This window comes from Mchenga conophoros, linkage group LG23 (genome assembly GCF_057382185.1).
Source record: "Mchenga conophoros isolate Kocher_MC1m ecotype Shallow Benthic linkage group LG23, M_conophoros_male_GT1.1, whole genome shotgun sequence".
Taxonomy (NCBI): Eukaryota; Metazoa; Chordata; class Actinopteri; order Cichliformes; family Cichlidae; genus Mchenga; species Mchenga conophoros.
The window spans coordinates 48,010,143-48,030,975 of NC_140547.1; the positions used below are offsets into that span (position 1 = coordinate 48,010,143).

General features: G+C 42.9%; 1 protein-coding gene and 1 long non-coding RNA gene across 2 annotated transcripts; one reads left to right on the plus strand and one right to left on the minus strand.

Annotated features, from left to right (window-relative positions):
• The first annotated feature begins 820 nt into the window (after positions 1–820).
• Positions 821–10,898, plus strand: LOC146548197 (uncharacterized). Its single transcript, XR_014890632.1, has 2 exons — positions 821–2,671; positions 10,630–10,898. It is a non-coding gene; the product is annotated as an uncharacterized LOC146548197 (long non-coding RNA).
• A 39-nt stretch (positions 10,899–10,937) lies between these two features.
• LOC146548198 (uncharacterized) lies at positions 10,938–12,892 on the minus strand. The gene is made up of 2 exons (XM_085263850.1): positions 12,393–12,892; positions 10,938–11,504 (listed from the first exon to the last, which is right to left on the minus strand). The coding sequence occupies exons 1-2, from the start codon at positions 12,650–12,652 to the stop codon at positions 11,234–11,236; spliced, it is 531 nt and encodes a 176-aa protein (XP_085119976.1). The 5' UTR covers positions 12,653–12,892; the 3' UTR covers positions 10,938–11,233.
• Between the last annotated feature and the right edge of the window lie 7,941 nt (positions 12,893–20,833).

Consider the following 20,833-nt stretch of genomic DNA (forward strand, 5'->3'; position numbering starts at 1 on the left):
TTCACCCAGAGAATACTGGAAATGACACTAAATCACCAAAAAGGCACTTAGGTTCGCTATACTCAATCCAGAGACGAGGTTCAATAATAAACAAATTGACAATTTATTGGTAATTATTTAAAACACCGAATAAAAACATAATCATAAATATTCAAATACAAATATGCTTAAAAAGGTATTCAGAGCTGAGGCTTACCAGTGGAGGGGCAGGGATGCCACACACAACTAAAGAAAGAAAACACACCAAAACACAAGTGCAACACACTATCACACACTCACACTAATAAACTAGACAAGGCAGGTGTGTACACTCAAGGGATCCCACCACCAAGGCACCCTAGTCTCCTCCACGTCGGCACTCCGCATCTGAATAAAAGAAACAAAGAAAATGTTAATATATTACAACAAACTAATGTGTAGCACCGGGGGATAACCCAACTGCAGGACCACACTGGTGATCTACAGCTAGAAAAAGGGCCTCCCACCAGTGGTGTAACAGAAAATCCAAACTACAAATCAAAAAGCAATAAAACAACATACAATCTGAATAAAACTCTAAAATCTGGAGCAAACGGAATCGCCGTACTGCTCCAACTTGCCGTCCACACGACGATAAGTTAACAGTCAATCAATATGCACGCCAGCTGACTCCGATAACCGGCATGCATATGGCCGTTGTCCACGCCGACGTCCACTGTAAAAGCTGACAGCAGCAGGGAAAGAATTCTCACAACGGGAACAGACGGTAAAAGCACAGCAAGGCAAAACAGCAGCACTTCAGTTCGCGTAGCTTGGCGCAAAACTAACGGTGTGTTCACACCGAACGCGATGGACGCGAATAGAGCGTCAGGTTTACATGTAAAGTCAATGGAAAGGCGCGATGACGCGCGATTGCGGGTCCCGCGAAAATTCGGAAGCAGATTTGCGTCGCGAAAACGCCAAAACGCGTGAAACGCGCGTCAGTGTAGCGCGTCTGGCGCGTTTGACTCGCGAATAAAACCACGCGCGTGAGTTTTTGTGTTGCATTTTGTGCATACGCGCGTTTCGCGTCTACCGCTCGAGTTGGAAAAATCTGAACTCCAGCGTCAAATCGCGCCGCGACAACCAATCAGGAGCCTGGTGACGTGGCTGTTACCTAGGTCAAAGGGGCAGATCCAGCCAAAGCCTTTCATACTTCAATGGAGGGGAAGGCTAATCAATGCGGTAGCAAACAACTCGGAGCTGTACAACACCAGCTGCTTTCAGTACCGAGACAGGAATAAAAAGGACCGAGCTTGGAGGAAGATATGTGAAGAGATCGGGCAACCTGGTAAGTTCATTCATTTCTCTTTTGAAAGTTTTCACTGACCCGGGGAAGCCGCACAAAAGCTAGCAAGCCACCGCTATTTTCCCACTGACGTACAAATACCGTTCTGCTTTTATGCATGTTGTCATTTAGGAATATATTTTATTGTTTATTAATAAACAGCACACAGTGGTCCCGCTGTTCATCCGTCACTGCTTTGCTTTTTCGCTGATTTTTTATTGCACAGTACAGCATTGCATTCTGCAGCCTGATTGACAAATCTCCTGCGCTTGCCAAATTTATCACGTTTGGTTTTGATAACCATCGCGTCCAATAGAAAAAACAGCACAAAAACACCCATAACTATGAGCCTCATTCGGAAATAGACACCTGCACCGTGAGGGAAAAAGGCGCACGAAAGTGGCGGGCAGATGAAGACAAACCGCGGCATAATAATACTTTTACGTTTTGCAATCTACAAAGGTTTGCACTTTGAGAATCAATTGTGAGAACTGTGACCAGGGGCTAGTTATTCTGAGAACCCCTGCAATAAATGAGGGACCACTGTCTACTCTACGATTATTATATCCAACCTGTTAACATTTAATACTGTATTGTGTGACCAGGAGATATTTTATTTTGTATTCTTATGATCACAGTTATAATTAGAAGTATCAATCATTAATCATTTACCATTGTGGAATCTGATGACAGTATAATCTTTGTTTTATATCTATGGTAATCTGAGTAAAGATTAATGTATGCAGGTTATCATCATTGTAATCAAGTCTCAAATGGTATCCACAGCATTGTATTCACCGTCCATAACTGGAGGGTCTAGCAGGACCTTGTTCTAATTCATTTGCAGGCCTACATCAGAACATGCACATAGAGAGTTATGTAAACACGCACGTTCACCCTTATTTACACAGGGAGGTCATGTCAGGACATTCTCTAGTTGGACACACAGGCTCACCGAACTGCACAACATGACATGTCACACACTTGGTTTTCTCTAAAGTATCATCTGATGTTTGTATAAGGAGAACTTTGGACTATGGGGAGACTGTTATCATTTCCAGTAAGGTCTAACTGTGTGATGTCATCATGGGTTACATAAGGACGGGGAGCTGTCCACTCTTTGAAGATCTGTGGCTGTACGCTTGTCTTCCCATGCTTCTGTCTTAGAAGCATGCAATAAAATCACTATTTTTGTCACCTACACGGACTCGGCTGTTTTTCCTTCTTACCCAAACTGAACCAGACGTAACAACTTGGTGCCGAAACTCCGGTTGGGGAGGAGGGGAGCTTGCAGCTATCGTGTGGGTGACAAACAGGGGCGGAGGCCAGCAGCCTATCTGAGTGACGCCAGGCGACATAAAAAAGGTGAGTGCCACCTGTTGATTTTTATCCAAAGGCGCTATATTGGAAGTTAAAACTAAATTTAATTAAATAATATTCACTCAGTATGGGCTTCTGGCGTTGGTCCATGGTGATCTTGGGGTAATTAGTGTTAAAGGTAGGGAATAGTGAACTGAGTAAATGTATTGCTGTTTATTTTGAGAGTGAACTGTTGAGTTAAGAGGTTATGTGTTTAAGTTAATACGGTTTAAGGTGTGTGGAAACAAATAAATACGGTTTAAGAGGTTTAAATGTGGGTTGACTGGGAATGCCAGCCAGTCAATCGGTAGTGTAGGGCATTTGGTTTTAATTGGGTAGCAAAAACGCGGTTTTGGGCTTCAGATAATTAAACGGGGGGGGCTGAGAGCTCACCGTGAGGCTTTTAAAACAAGTATATTTATTTAGGACTGGAGACGCGGTCTCCTAGGAATGCAGTTCGTCCAGCAGGTGGCACTGACCCCTAATCGCGGACGCGTGGTTAGGTTTTAGCCCGGAGTTGGCCTTCCGCGGGGATTCGGACTCCCGTCAAAAAAGGCTAGACAATCAATGGGTGATTGTCTTATACTGCATTTTTTGATCGACAGGGTCGCGGACCCGGCCGGGACCTTTTAACGTGGCTGCCTTGTGAGTTTTAAGTATAGCTGAAGGCGTGGGTTTGATACTAGCGCCAGAGGTGGAGCTCCTTTCCAGCTGCGGGAAACGGTTATAAATTAAGTAGAATTTAGTAATGTGACCGTTTTCAAGGCGGCGTACTTGAAACGTTAATTGACCAGCAAGGGCGCGGCCCTGGGCTATAGATGCTTATAAATCAGTCTAAAATATAGGAACACCGCTAGAGAAATATACGAGATAAGTGGTTCTGGCATGCGGTGTGTTTATACGGGCCCGTGTGTATATTGTATGTAAATTACCCGTGTGTGTGTGTGCATTTAAAAGTGTAAATTGTATAAACTGTCTTGTGTTGTTGAATTTCTTCTGTGTGGATCCAGAGTGTGAAAAAACGAAAACGCCTTTCTCTTCTCTCGCTGTTAGAAAAGAGGAGTGTGCGTGTGTGTGTATTTCTCCTTAGGAGAGAGGAGGGGTTGTGTGGTGCTGCGCGGTAGCGGGCACACGCGCGCGAGTACGAGCGGAGTGTGTGTGTGTACAGCTGCGGCCCTTGGTTTCATCTCCCTATTTCTCCATTTCTGTCCTTCTGAGCTTCTCTTTGTTAGGTGAAAGGGGGTCTCAGAAGTATGGTTAAAAGATTTCAGTATATTAAATAAACTAAACCTTGTAGTCTTGTGTTTGTGATTTCCTAATGTGACTATGGTTTAATAGAATTCAAAGAGTAATGATCCCTTGTGTAAAACTCCCGTAAGGTAGGAGTGCGGGGATAAATATCTTGACAAAATTTGAGAACTTTGTGTGATTGCTGGGAGATTTTTAGTTGGGTCGTATTTCCTTCTCTACCTGGAAAAGGCAGAGATCTGTGCTTTATTTGATGTTGTGTAAATAAAGCTTTTAAAAGTTGGTTGAGTCTCTCGTATAAGGAGGGAAAACGGTGCATGGTAGATTGTCTGGATTATTTTTCTATGTGAAAACTTTGTAGTTGTTAGGGAAGTGAATGTGAGAGTGAATTTTCGCTGGCTTTGCGTGCTTAAAACTGTTGCAGTGGACGTTTGTGAAGTTTTGTTGTGAAAGGACGATTAGAGTGTGTGTGTGTGTAGGTGTGTCTGTGAGAGAAAGACAAGGTGGGGGCCGAGTGCTGTGTGTGTGTGACTTTCTGCATGACAGAAGAGGAAGGAGAAGTAGGTCAGTTGATTTTCTGTGAAATAATAATAGTTAAGAAAAAGGGAAAACAATAAAGTGTGGAAGTGTGAGTGAGATATTGTCTCTGACTGGGGAAGCAGTGAGAGTAGAGGTCACCTTATTCCCCTGCTGGACACAAGAGAGAACATGATTTGGAGTGTTGTGGAGGAAAATGATTAGTAATAACATCAAGCAGTTTTTGTGTTTGCAGTCAAGAACATATGAAATTTTTACTTGTGGGGTTTAAAGTTAGTAAAGAGTTAAATCCACCCTCCTCAAGACTAGGAGTGAGTGATAAATACGGGAAATGAAGCAGGATTTATAAGGTCTTCAACTGATCCTTGGTTCAGTTCAATAATTTAGGCAGTTATGTTTATACAAATACTAAATGTATGTTTAGTGTCTTCATACAGGTGTTTTTTCTTAACCTGGAAACCTGAGTACGGCAGCAGAAGACAGGCCAAGCTTTGGCTAAAAATTCACGGCTGGACACCAGAGTTGTCCCCACCCGGAAAAAAAAAAAAAAAAAAAAAAAAAAAAGAGAGAATGTAGTTTTAGGCAGGTTTTTCTCGCTGAACTGCTCTGGGTGCTGTGTCCCTGAATCTCACCAGTGTTAACCTCTGGTGGAAGACATGGGGAAAAGGAAGAGATGTTCCTGGTAAATGACTGAAACAAATAAAACCACACACAACCAGAGAAAGGTATGAGAAGTGTGAGGAACAGACACATGTGCGTGTTAGAGAAATGCCTCATTTGAGAAAAAGTTAAATTAACCCATATACAGACGCACCCATACATGCAATGAAGAAACAGCTTACATACATGTGCACGTACATGCAAGATTAAAGTAGAGACACTTAACATACACCTGTTTTTAAATGATATAGTTTATACATTACTGACAAATAAACTCTCTGGGTTGCAAGACAACAACTTAACGCCAAAAGACAAAGACACTGGTCTGATGAATAAGTGAGGATACGACAAATTTAGTGGTTAAATTGGGACATGTTTTTGTTGATTGTTTAAGACAAATGACTACTGAATGGTAGAAAATTCCTTTTTAGGTTTCTAAACAGGATCTTAAGAATTTTAACACGTACCTGTGTTGTCCTGTCAACTTGGGGGGTTATAAGTTGATTATATGGTGAGAAAAAACAAAAAAGGGGGGAGAGGTGACCCCGTTGTTTCTCCCCTCTCTGGATAACACAGCCAACACAGCACAGCCAACACAACATCATTTTCCTGTTCGCCTGTTTTGTTTTGTTTTTGTTTTTTCTGAAAGCCGAAGCTGACCTGGACTCCTACCCTCCCCTCTACCATCGTTGCCCTCTCCGCGACCATCTTTGACCCTTTGACCCCTGAAGGCCACACCAGCTGGACTCATAACAACAACTTGAGGATGTCAACAGTGCTGCAGAAAACAATCTCATGCAGCGGAGATGGAGAACGCTAAAGCTTCAGCTGACAAAGCTATGACGAGACGCGCATTAAGCCCGGAGGAAAAGGGAGGGTGAGCAAAAGAATGCTGACCTCTGAGAAGAGCCGAACAGCAGAGCTGCAGAAGGCCGTGGAGCAAAGTAAGGACAACATAAACAGACTCCAATCTGACGTGGAAGGAAAAGACTCTGAGGTTTTTGCCTTCAGTAAGAGCTCAAGGCATCGGAGCAGAAACTGAGCACGGCTCCGGAGGAGCTGGTTGCTAGTTGAACTCATCAGTCAGACGTGGAGTTACACGTACAGGACTTGAAATCAGGCGGAAGCTTGCTGGAGCAGGAGGTCGTCAGACTTGACGCAAAGCTCCAACAGCAGGAGTAAACCCTGAAAGAGCTTCAGAAGCAAAAGGGTCAAGTTACAAGGAGAAGATGCAGGCAGCTGCAACAACGGATGAAAACAGACCCAAAGAGGAGGGGAGGACCCCAGGGCATGCGTCAGGCCGCTGGTTTACCCAAACAACAGAACAGGAAGGTGATGAACACAAACACACAAACACACACTTCTGCATCCGCCGACTTAGAATGAAGAGAAACACACACATGAACACTTATGCACTCGTGGAGTGAGTGAAAACTGATACACACCCATGCACCAAAATCAAAATGTTGATTTAATTCACTAAGAAGTGACACACAATGCTCCAGCTGCTGCAATGAAGAATGCTTTACTGACAAAGGCTCAATGCTGCACACAACAAAGTCAAATATAGAATTTGCTATAATAATAAGCCCAGAGGGCATTTGTGTGGTCTGGGGAGCAGAGTCCGGAGCGGTTTGGTTATGAAAACGATGCCCGTGCGAGATATCTGGGGCTTAAGGCCTCGACTCAATTGTTTACTGTACACTAAAAATTCCCATGCACACTAAAAAGAAAAGAAAACAGCCTGAGCAGTGGTGCAGAGTGAAAACGATGAATTAACAGTGTGAGTTTTATTTCAGAGCGCCACATCATTGGGATGGAGATTTAATAAAAGGAGGAACACACGGACAAAGAAGAAGAGAAAGGGGGGGGGGCAGCCCTTGAACACGATTGCCTGAGGTATTAAAGTTCTGTACTAAATTCTGGTTTCCAGTGTGAGAAAAGTCACGCAGTGCCAGTAGTAGAGCTAGGTTGAGTGATGATTCTAAATTACTGTAAGTAAATCATCGTACACCCGTTCAAGTTTCATGATAACGGGGATTTAGACTTTGTTGAACCCTAGGCAATTTGAACAGGTAAAATTTGAGTGACCAAGTAGCAGTTGAATAAAAGTCATTGAATAAGTGTTGAAATAAACTGGCAGAATTAAGAGAATTAAAACATTTCAAGAGCTCAAATTACTTAATATGGAAACGGTTCTATTTTGTTTCACGAACGCAAAACATATAGGTTTATGAATATGAAAAAGTTGAGGTGGTGTTGATTTGACTCTGTGTAGGTTTAGGTGGGTATTTTTATTGATGGGAGGAATATTCAGTGACAAGTCCTAAGACCCGGGCGTCTGCATTTTGTTTTTGTTATTTTTCATTTTATTTTGTTTTATATTTTGAACAGTGCACTGATTTTTGTTTGTGAATCTTTTCTTTAAGCAGATCTGCACATCGGAAATTACAAGCGTTACACGTCGGCGAGAAAATTGTTGTAAGTGAGTTTCTCCGCATTGAAATTGGCTCTGGAGGAAACCACTTATGGGGACAATTAGAAAATGAGAGTCCCTGCCCAAAAAAGGATTCAGCGAGGTAATCCAAACTCAAGTTCTTGTTTTCTTTTTGAAATGAGCTCATTTTGCTGAGGGCGGAAATCTAAATGCGGCGATGGTTTCCACTATCAGCAAAGAAAGAAAAATGGATGAATGAATGAATGGATGAAAGACTGGAAATAAAACAAACGGACTGACTGGTAAAAGCTGACAAGACTTGACTACGACTCAAGGTTAACCACCTCCACCTAGATAGGATAAAAGGGTGGATGAATTTATGTGTGTTTCTTTTTACAGGAGTAGAAGGATGACAAAATATTCGAGGATGAGTGAACCTGTAAATGCCATTTTTGTGTCTTGTGTTGTTTACAGAGGTAACTGCGCAGCGTTACCATTTACATTTTCTTCCCTACAGGGTTACAGTTTTAATGTTTTTCTATTACAGGATTTCTGGGCGGATGTGTGAAGAAACGGTGTTTATGGGTTAGGAGTTGGGGATGCTATTACACTGTATTCTGGTGAGAGTGTTGGGGGAGACACACCCTGTCTTGAAAACTGTGATTCTTTTACAGGAAATGTTTTGATAGCACCTATGGAAGGTGGATGCCTGACTACGGTCAATGTGCTGCTAATGTTTGCTTTGCTTTGGTGAGAAGGGTGCAGTAGAAAACAGACAAGTGACATGAAAACAAGTAATAATAACAAATAACTAATTTGGGGACAGTTTAACCTAGAGCCCACTAACTGGCCATTAGGGGCTCTCTCTCTTGGAGTAATATTGCCCAAAGGGTGAATAAAACAAATTGCGGCAATAATAGTGGTTTAATGATTGGAGAAATCCTGAACATGATACTTGTCTGTCGTGCTGAATCGTTTATTACTCTTATGATTTGCAGGTGGTTGTAAATAAGCTGTTTACTTTAACAGGTTTGCTTTTTAGCTGAATTGCAAAATACAACTAGAACGATTAATTGAGACTAATCGCAACTAACCTGAAACTGAGGAGGTTCTATATAAGGAAGAATTAAAACAGGTATAAAGTGCATTTGATCTTTAATTGCAGGTGTGACCATGAAGATTTTTGGTACAGATTGCAGGTTGTTGCTCATTATTGAAGTGTGCTCATAAAGGCAAAAGCTATATAGGGGGTCTATGATTTGGTCTGTGTTTTAATGATTTAGGTATGGCAAATTAAAGGTTTTTAGACAATTTAGGGGACCAGTGAGAAGCATAATTAGATGATCAGAAACTGAGTACTACACTCAAGTTAGAATTAAGAATGCCCAATTTGTTTGAGGTCTGTTGTTCATTTTTATACACACATTGCAAATGTGCTTATAAGGAGCTGGCACTTAGTCTGTGAAGGTCAAAAGCTTCATCCGACAACGGATCGGATTGATATATTGGAGCTATTGACTTCACGTGCAGAGGGTTAAGTGCATGCACGCTTACACACATAAGCATGGCATAGGATTGGAATAAACAAAGTCAACAACATTAGGTTAGGAGAGCCAGCGCAGGAGAGGTGTTGGCTTTCTGTCTCTTGCAGAGAAGGGAACAGACACCAGACGGGGACACGGAGATATGGGGATCCTTCACAGCAACTGGGGTCAAGTGTCATGGCCTTGGGGCTCCTTGAGAAGATGGATCCCATAACCACAGCGATAACCAGGAAGGGGTTGGCAAAAGCTAGGAACACCAGAGACCAACGAGGTTCGAGAGGCTTTTGGCAAAAAGGGGGACACGGCGGTGACAACGGACAACAAACACACAGATCTTTGTTTGAAAGTGGGGCAGAATGATCCCCAGATCTGTGTAACGACTGAAGGGTGGTCTAACCCCGGAAGTCGAAGAAAGAAGAATCCGGGGGCGTTTCTTCACTCCAAGAGGAGGTGGTAAAGGGGCCTGAAGCGTGACAGGCTGACACTCGAGTCTGAAGCTAAAAGAACAGCTGGGTTGTGGGGAAATTGGAAAACAACGGAGGTGTTGGGGTTGATAAGTGTCATAACGTGTTTGTTTGGTTTGGACACAGATCCTGGTGTGAGTTGGGCTGGCAAGCCAGCCCAAAGAGGAGGAATGTGACCAGGAGATATTTTATTTTGTATTCTTATGATCACAGTTATAATTAGAAGTATCAATCATTAATCATTTACCATTGTGGAATCTGATGACAGTATAATCTTTGTTTTATATCTATGGTAATCTGAGTAAAGATTAATGTATGCAGGTTATCATCATTGTAATCAAGTCTCAAATGGTATCCACAGCATTGTATTCACCGTCCATAACTGGAGGGTCTAGCAGGACCTTGTTCTAATTCATTTGCAGGCCTACATCAGAACATGCACATAGAGAGTTATGTAAACACGCACGTTCACCCTTATTTACACAGGGAGGTCATGTCAGGACATTCTCTAGTTGGACACACAGGCTCACCGAACTGCACAACATGACATGTCACACACTTGGTTTTCTCTAAAGTATCATCTGATGTTTGTATAAGGAGAACTTTGGACTATGGGGAGACTGTTATCATTTCCAGTAAGGTCTAACTGTGTGATGTCATCATGGGTTACATAAGGACGGGGAGCTGTCCACTCTTTGAAGATCTGTGGCTGTACGCTTGTCTTCCCATGCTTCTGTCTTAGAAGCATGCAATAAAATCACTATTTTTGTCACCTACACGGACTCGGCTGTTTTTCCTTCTTACCCAAACTGAACCAGACGTAACAATTGATAGAACCAACTGATTCTGCAGCAGAGCATCCCCAGTCCCTGAGCTCCTGCTGCTGCACCCACAGATATGTACAGCAAGCACTGATACCTTTTTAGTCGGTGGGATTCCCTTGTGATCACCTTTACTAAATATCTACAACCAATCTGATTATATCCTGTTATTGTTTTGTTTTTTTTTTTCAATGTTGAAATTAAAATCTAGTAGCAGCCTTCTCATTTCTTTGTGTTTTGTGCTGTTTTACAGGCCCACAGAGGAGGACGGCTCCGAGGCAGATGAGGGACGGGTCCCAGGACGGTCCATCGGCGGTGGAGCTGGCCATCCTGGAGTACCTGAAGAGGCCACACCAGTCTCCAATGGAGCATTTCCTCCTCAGCCTTGTTCCTGCTCTGGAGAGCAGCTGGTCCTTTTTATTCCTGTTTCTCTGTAAATTCTTATATTTTATATATTTATGTTTAATGTTTTTCTGTTTGAGACTTTTAATATTATTTCAAATAAATGTTTATAATGACTAATGTCTCAGTTCTACTACACAGCAAATGTTGGCACACGACTTGACACATGTAGAATTTATTTCATATTATACTAATGACAAAATATACTGATACAGTGGGATGCAGAAGTTTGGGCAACCTTGTTAATAGACATTATTTTCCTGTATAAATTGTTGGTTGTTACAATAAAAAATGTCAGTTAAATATCATACAGGAGACACACACAGTGATATTTGAGAAGTGAAAAGAAGTTTACTGGATTTACAGAAAGTGTGCAATAATTGTTTAAACAAAATCAAGCAGGTGCATCAATTTGGGCACCACAAAAAAGAAATGAAATGAATATTTAGTGTATATCAATGTGTGTGTCTCCTATATGATATATGGGGTGCCTTTGTCTGGATGTGCTTCCCATCCAGAGCTGCACAGCACAGAGGAAAGTTCCAGCGCTCCTGGAATCCCTCTGTGATGGACCGCCAGTCTCCAGGTGAAGGCACAGCCATGAAGTCGTCCACTAGACAGTCCCAGATGGACGTCGCTGCCTGGGGGGTGATCTGGCTCACCGTGGACACACCGACTCTGAAACTGAACGCGATGGTCCTGAAGGAGTCCCCGGTGACAAGGAACCTGGACAAAATTGTTCAAAATCAGTATTATGTGTACTGCAGTTACAAAATACATTATTCAAATTCCAAAATACTTTTGTGATGTCAGATATAAATCACAAAACATGAATCTTACATAAAACATTTTGTAATTATAAGGATAATTACAAAATGTATATTAGGTCATATCTAAAACAGTTGTGTTTTGTTTTAACTTTAACATATCATAATTTGATTGGTAGCAACTTTCACAACTACAGTGAGCCAATCACTCATAATTCCTAAACATGTCAATCAGGCAGGAATGAAGTGAGACATTAATAGAAATAAAGAGTTGTGTGTTGACATGTAGCCCTTTCCTTGCTTAAATCATTAATATTTTTGAAAAATTAATCTGTGATAAGACAGCTTATCAAGATAGAACCATGTAACTAGAGATGAACCAAACTGTTCACAGTTTTATCTAACTCTGTTTTAATAAAGGCTGTGACCCCTGCTATAGAGTCTGACAGCTGCAGGGATTATATACAAATATTCAACTATCCCAGAATTAAACCAGGTCTAAATAAAAAGGAGTGAGTATCACTACAAAGGTTAACTCAGTGGTCCTAATGCTACAGTTTGATATCAGCAAACACCGAGCGCATACATTGATGTGACACCACAGCCATGCTATCATGCAAACACTGATAACAGCATAAATCGAATTAAATCGGGGCTTGATGAGAGCTTCTGAGTATCACTAGAAATATTATAAAGAGTCGTCTCTGTACCACAGTTTGCTTTCAGTAAACACCGACAGCATTCACTGTTAGCATAGCACATCCATGTTAGCAGTGTATAACTGGATGGATTAGCATATTAGCACAGATATCAATAAAGGACTACCGTATTAAATAGTTTTACTAACCTCAGGCAGACGGACAGGCGCTCTGCAGGTGGGATTGAGCGTCTGTAGTTGGTGTCTAGGCGGGCGATGCTGGGACCGACGAGGGAAAGCAGGTCCTCAAACTGGCCGACGGTGATAGCGCTGGAATCGGCCGTCATCCAGGCGCAGCTCCTGGAGCAAGTGGTGAAACTCACCAAACTGCTCATGCCTCTGGAGGACCTGATGGACCCAGGTACGGCGAGGACGTCTTTTACGCTGCTGCTCTGCTCTCCACAGTACATAGAGAAGGGAGACTCTCTCTTCAAGCGCTAGCTCGATAGCTGCCATCTTGCAAAGATACCGGTCTGGCACAACTCCCTCCCACATTCCTCCCACATTTCCGGTTCACGCGCGTCAAAATATCATATTTTGACGCGCGATGGATTTTTCTTGGACACGCGTTGAGACGCGAATGTACACGCGTCAAATTAGGGGCGTTTGGGGCGTTTTATTCGCGTCCATCGCGTTCGGTGTGAACACACCGTAACGCGTTCGGTGTGAACACACCGTAGAGTCCTGTGTTTGGGTCCTACTACCTGCCTGTCACAGCACACCATGACAGAAACTTTATAAACTCATTCATATTTCTACACGAGTCTCCAGCTATGTTAAAGATTTTTTTTCTTTCAAACATTTGTAAGAATCTCTTATGGTTCTCAAAATACTTCCACAAGTCCAGTAAGTGTAGTGCAGTAACATATTGATGGTATTATTTTTAATAATTATTTATTATTTTTAATGCACTTTGAACTGAAACTGGTATATAAAATGTACTTCCTGTAGAAAATGCAGTGTGAATGCTAATAGCTGAATAGCTTGAGTTGAATTTTTATAATTGCTGAAATCTTTGGTGAAAAACATGTTACAGTTTTTGCCCGTTGCTTGAACACATTTTGCAAAACGTCGCTCATTGTGCCAAAACTCTAAACACAAGTAAACATGACACATCAAAATATACCATTCACATCTGTGCCAAACTGAAACTCTGCTGTCAAAACCTAACATTCCTCTGTCAAGATGTAACTCTGTTGACAAAATGACACATACTTGCATCACATGCAGATCAGATCAGGGGGACACACTAGTCTACTTCATATAAAACACTGCAGTCTTTCATTGTCATTGTTTATTCTGAAGGCACATTTTCAGGAGACACAAACAACCAAAAAAAGCAAATAGGCCTACTCAATATTGTCCACTGCAGCACCATGAATTCAGATAAAGCAAAACACAAACATAATACAGTAATAGAAAAAACACTATACTGTACACACAAAAAATCATGACAATTGTGCATACGTGGGCTCATGGATCCCGCCGTCTGTTGGGGTCTGGCCACAGGACCTCATCGACATCGCAAGCAGTGTCTTCTCCCGCTGGGCACCGGGGAAAATATCCTCTTGCATGTCGAAACCATCCATGGATTGCTGTCACCTGAATGTAAATAGAAATATATGTGGTGGCCCCTAGAGACAAAACACGTACAAACTCCAAAGCACATTTCTAGCTTGAACTGAACTTCCAAAACAGAGCTACCTAGAACAGCGGTCCCCAACCCCCGGGCCTCGGACTGGTACCGGTCCGTGAGTCGTTTGGTACCGGGCCGCGAGAGTTGAGGCTCAGGTGTGAAATGTCTGGTTTTCAGGGTTTTTATCGCTTTTCAGCGTTATTTTGTTATCGTTTTTATCATTAACTCGGTTTTCCTGGGTCTTTTCACGTGTGTTATGAATAAATCTTCTTTTTTCGGTACTAGTTTTATTTTGTTGTATTTATCCGCGACACCTTAAAGGCCGGTCCGTGAAAATATTGTCGGGCATACACCGGTCGGTGGTGCAAAAAAGGTTGGAGACCGCTGACCTAGATCACGTAAATGACACAATTGAAAGCATGAAAGCATATGTGTATTGTTTGTGTATTTATGCACAAGCATTCATATATATTCAAATCATTAAAAAACAAAAGTTCATTTGCCTGTTACTACCACACACCAAATCTGGTCGTTGGTACTTGCTGAACTGAGAGACACAACAGCAGAGGTCACTATTAATGCTATAAAAGAAGCCTTTGCAAGACATGCAGTTGCCGAGACTGTGGTATCGGACAACAGGCCGCAAGTTTCATCAGAACAGTTCAAGCACTTTGCTAAAGAGTACCAGTTCACACATGAAACGAGCAGCCCCAGGTACCCCCAAGCCAACGGGGAGGCAGAACGCGCTGATCGTACCATTAAAGATTTGAAAGGACTGTGACTACAGCAGAGCACTGCTAGCGTGCAGGGCCACCCCACTGGAACATGGGCTCTCACCGGCACAGTTGCTCATGGGGAGACACCTGCGTACCTCTCTGCCACAAGCTGCTGCGAAGCTGGTGCCAAAGTGGCCCGACCTACAGGCTTTTCGCGAGAAGGATGAGGAGGGGAGGCGTGAGCAGGCAAAACACTACAACCGCAGACATAGAGTCAGGACAGAAGGTGTGGATTACTACTGAAGGAACCACTGGAGCAGTAGTTGGACCTGCCAGTGCTCCCAGATCTTATGTGGTAGAGACAGACAGGTTTTCTAAGGAGAAATAGGAGCCACCTCACACCAACAGGGACTGTTACCAGATCTGGTCGAGCGGTGAGACCTCGTGTAAGATTGGATGTGTAATTCTCTGAAGTTATCCATTCAGGCCCTATTCAAAGCTGGCTTAGGCTGTTAGAGATGTTTACAATTATGTGTTTCGTTTAAATGTAAGTGAACAAGTGAGAGATGTGTATCATTTTAACGTTTGATAATGCTCTGCATTCCTGTTCTTGTGAGCTGAGTGAGTCATTGTGAAGTATGTCTTTAGCTAAAAGGAGGTGTAGCGGGAGACTACTGTACCCATAAGGCTGTGTGTGTGTGTGTGGGGGGGGGAGGGGTATGATCTAAATTATAATATTGCTGACTGTCTGAGGCAAAATTTCCCCAAATCGAATCGAATCATGGATTGAATCGATTCGGGCAAGGGCGTCGATTTGGCATGGACGGAGGGGACATGTCCCCACCAATATCCAGCGATTATTGAATTGTCCTCACCAATAATTTGATCTCTTCGAGTAAAGAAAAGCAAACCTGATAGAAAGAAGAAAAAAAAAGATCTGTCAACGTCTCATTCACCCAGCGGTGCCGAAAGAGTTAAATTACGTCCTGTACTGGACTATTCAAAAATTGTCAAACCCCTGAATGATCTTACCAAAGGCTACCCACCATACAGGAAGGGCAGAAAGGTGACACCCGGTCCTAGCGGATACTTGAACCCTAAAGAGCCTCTTTCCAGCCGTTGGACACCTGCTTGTCAGGAAGCTTTTGAGGTAATCATAGAGAAACTGACATCAGCTCCAGTGCTTGGATATGCTAACCCAAAATTACCATACGTCCTCCATACTGATGCGAGCACCTCTGGGTTAGGGGCAGCCTTGTATCAAGAACAGGATGGTGAAGTGAGGGTTATTGCCTACGCAAGTAGAGGACTTTCACCCAGTGAAAAGCGGTATCCAGCTCATAAACTGGAATTTCTTGCATTAAAGTGGTCCATTGTAGAGAAGTTCCAAGATTATCTCTACGGGAACACATTCACGGTTTTAACGGACAACAACCCATTGACCTATGTTTTGAAGTCAGCCAAGCTCGATGCTGCCAGCTACCGCTGGTTGGCCGCTCTCTCCACCTTCGACTTTAATATTAAGTATCGTGCTGGTAAGAGCAATCAAGATGCAGATGGCCTCTCTAGGCGGCCACATGATACTGTGGATGATGACTATGCTTCTCTTGAAGAAAAAGAGCGAATGAAACAATTTGCTTCCCATCATCTCTCTTCATCTCCCAACAGACAAGATGTGACAGCTGACACATTCAGTGTCTTGTGCCACCGTCATCTCTTAGGTGAATCTGACAATAGCCTACCTTCTATCACTTTGGTAGAGTCCCTTGCTCTACATACCGATGCGGTGCCAGACGTCTACGCAGATGATGGAACATTAGGTTGTTCTGTCATACCTACCTATAGTGAGGTAGAACTCCAACAGCATCAGAGGTCTGACCCAATTATTGGGTATGTGGTCAACATGTTAGAAAATGGAGGTGAAGCAAATTCCAATCCGAACTCTGCATCCTTAGAGCTTAAACTAATGCTCAAAGAGTGGAAACGTTTGGAACTGAAAAATGGTCTCCTCTACAGAACCCGCAAATCAGGTGAAAATGTCACCTTTCAGCTTGTCGTCCCTGAGTCTTTAAGGTCCACCATTCTCACTTGCCTTCATGACGACATGGGGCATATGGGTTTGGAAAGAACCCTCGACTTGGTTAGGTCAAGATTTTATTGGCCTAAAATGGCAACTGATGTAGAGAGAAAGATTAAGTCTTGCGGACGTTGTGTTAGAAGGAAGACCCTTCCTGAAAGAGCAGCACCTCTTGTGAGTATCCAAACAACCCGTCCCATGGAACTCGTATGCATGGACTATTTATCCTTGGAGCCTGACAGTCACAACACCAAAGACATTCTGGTCATAACTGATCATTTCACCAAATACGCTGTTGCTATGCCAACAAAAGACCAAAAGGCTACAACAGTTGCGAAGTGTCTTTGGGAGCAGTTTCTGGTGCATTATGGTTTTCCTGAGCGCCTGCTTAGTGATCAGGGCAGGGATTTTGAGTCCCAACTCATTAAAGAGCTCTGTGCCCTAGCTGGTATCACGAAGGTGCGCACCAGTCCTTATCATCCACGGGGAAACCCAGTTGAACGGTTCAACCGAACTCTTCTTGGCATGTTAGGAACTCTACGAGACAAAGAGAAAACTCATTGGCGCGATTATGTGAAACCACTAACTCACGCCTATAATTGCACCAAGAACGAGACCACTGGGTTTAGCCCATACGAGTTAATGTTTGGTCGCCAGCCGAGGCTTCCCGTGGATATTGCATTCTGCCTGCCAGTTAAAGATGGCTCTCCTACATCTCACTCTCAGTATGTGAGAGCTCTGAAGGCTCGCCTTCAAGAGAGCTATCAGATCGCTGCCAAAAACTCTCAGAAGGTTGCTGAACGGAATAAACGCCGTTTTGACAAAACTGTCAGGGAGTCAACTTTGGAGAAAGGTGATCAAGTGCTAGTGCGGAACCTGCGACTTCGGAATAAACACAAACTTGCAGATAAGTGGGAGTCAACCATGTACAGAGTGGTGGAAAAGATGGTAGACCTACCTGTGTATGTTGTACAGCCTATGAATGGAGATGGTCCTATTCGAACTCTTCACAGGGATCTCTTACTCCCTTGTGGTGACTTATCTGAAGCTGAGGAAGTTGACCAGGTCAAGCCAAAGAGTTGCAGGCCAAGAACGAGGCGCAGTCAGCCTCTGTTACTGGAGGAGCAATCAGAATCTGAAGACGACTCACCTGTCTATCCTAGGCAGTCTTCTGTCATTCCTGGAAAGTTGGTTCAGGTGTTTGAAATCCCGAAGAGACGACAGCAAACAGGAAAAACAGTACCGGAGGGTAGTTGTATACCAGCTATGCCAGCAGACTGTGTAAACCCTCAGCCTCAGGATGGGCCTTGCAGAGGCAGCTCCCCTTTGCTGCCTGCAGAGCCTGTAGGGGTACCTCCTGAAGTAGCTGAAGGAGAGGAGCCAGATGTTGTGGCTGAGCAACACCCTACTGAAGACGATGTAACTTTACCAACTATGACTAATCAAAAATCAGCTGTGGCCGAAGACAGCATTGATGTACCGTCCATTGATGTAGAGGCTCCTATAGCTACGGAAACCATTGATCTGAACCCACAAACCCCTGAGGTAGCTCTGGAGCATAAGGAAACTGTTGACAGTGGAGAAAAAAATGACCATGTTCGTAAGTCAGAAAGGACACGTCGACCACCAAGGCGCTTCCATTATCCTGAGTTGGGAAATCCCTTAATTTCCTTTGCGCAGAGCCTCATAGAGAGCTTTAACCAAGCACTTTATACAATAGGTGACTATGAGAGTTCATCTGTAGACCACAGCGTGACGCATGAAGGGGCTCATGCTGGGTCAAAGGGGGAGGGTGTAACCCATGTGAAATACAGGGCTGCAAAATCCCTTTTTGTAATCTAAGGCTATAGCTTGTTATTGTCACAAGGGGGCGCTGTGATGCAGTCTTGTGTTCTGACGACCTTGCGTCTAGTGCGCAGGAAGTATTACCTCTCTCTTCCTGTGAGATCTTCCCTCTGATGGCGGTCAAGTACGTGTCGGAGCGCATGGAAAAAGTATCTTGGTATGCAATACTGCAACCCGGTTAATGAGACCAGATTGTTTTACGTATAAATGCTAATAAGGTACTCTTTTATTAGGCCCCGAACTCTGACCACAAAGGGAATAACGTCTGTCACGTTATTTGTGTCTGAAAATCCCGGTGAGTCACGTGCTTTCGTTAGCTACCTGTTAAGTTAGATAATGTATTTCACTAGCCGATTCAGCTCAGAAACCTTTGAACAAAAACCAATCGGGAGCTATGAGAATCTGGCGTGTTGTTTCACTTCTCCTGTTGTTCTTTACAGTGTGTTATAAGTGTTGAATGCTTTGAGCTAAACGATGCCGATGCTAGATGCGATGCTAGCTGCTAATAGCTGTTAGCCACCCCACCCCACTGAAGCCATATTCCGATCGGGGGGAGGTATTCAAGTAGAAGCAATAGCTCTGTTTATATTAGAATGAGCATATTCATATTTCAAGTTTAATAGTATTTGCACTGAATTAAGTTACATTTGCTTGTCAGCCTTAAGGATGAATGTCACTTTCATTGCTATGACTGTTTACATTACTGTTTAAGCTGCTGATGTTCTTTGTTGTGATATAATTTTGATAAAATTGTTGATACTGGTACAAACAAGTTACTGTAACTCTTGTAACTTGGTAAAGCTAAAGGGAATGCCATTTGTGATTAATACATTTGGAAAAGAAGTTAATGAGCTCATGTTAAGAACACAAAATGGGAAAAGAAATTGATTGTTCTGCACTGTTTGTGTAGATTGGTTTTTTTTAACTACTAGAAGAATTCTGGAGAACCACTGACGGCGAGAACAGCCCAAATGAGATCCTGGATGATCGTGAAATGGTGTGGCCAGCCATGCGATCGGATTGTGGGATTTGCCTAAGAAACTGATTCAAGCAACCCTGGATTACAGATAAGCCCTATCCACTACTTTTCCTACCCGGATAATAGGGTTTGCACACTGACAATTCCCCTACAGTACACCTGTTTGGGTTTTCAACGACTTTAAAGGACAATTCAGACTGGACAATTCAAACTTCACAACAGGAACACTTTAATCTGTTTCATTCATTCCCAAGAGCTCTGATACTGTTCAGTATAAATCTTCCATTTAAATGTCTTTATTTTGTTTTGTTTTACATGTATTCACCTTTAAAAATGCACTATTAGCGTGCAATTTGGGTTATTGTGTTGTATATGTGTATAAATGGTACTGAGGCAATAAAGGTCCCAGTTATTCACTTCCAAGCCAACTCCTTTTGTGAGTCTCCAAAACAAAACCTCCTCCTGAACCTAGAAAGATGTCTAGGGTCTCTATTTGAAGTGAGAGTGTACTGGTCCTGAGTAGAGGCGCTACACAAGATTTTAAGAAAACTTGAACGCTGATCATGAGTTGAATGCCACTGATCTTCAAAATCATCCAAGCTTTTTGATAAATGCACACAAAAGTCGGGTGTCCATGCCACCCGCATGCAAGGTGACAAAAATACCCCAATCAGCCTTTCAAGCTGACAGCTAAAGAAACCATTTCACCAGATTTAGCTTCTTGGATATTGTGTTCACTATACTGTGTTCAAAATGTACTTCTCATTTAATAGAAGAAATGTAATCATGTCAATATAGAGGATTTCAAATTCTCACTCCTGTTAATTAAAAAAAGAAAAAAGTAGGATAAGACATGAGAAACTCCTTGAAAAGGACAGTCTCCATTATAGCACCTCATGGAAGCTTTGTTAGACGACCTGTCATTAAAAACTAGAAAGACCATCCAGCATCGGGAGCTTTCAGACTTCCAGGTATGACAACAAGCCTATTGCTGGTTTGCCCACTCTGACTGTGTCAGTATTTGCTCCACATACCAACTGCTCTGACCCTAAAGTAAGCCAGAATCCCACACAGCCATATGTAGGCACATTCTAACCACAAAGAATAACTGGGGATTCTTCATCCTGTAAACATCCTGAACAACTGGTTTTGGTGGTTTGATGGGAACAGATCCTCACCTGATCAGGAATACCAACGATCACCCCACCACTCATGTCTTGTTGGGAAATGTTTGCAGTCCTCAAGCTGTGAAAGTCATCAGGTGCAGCAGTCATGAATACCATGTAAACATCCCTGTTGGTAGGACAAAGAAATAACAGTGGGATTCATTCGAGAAAA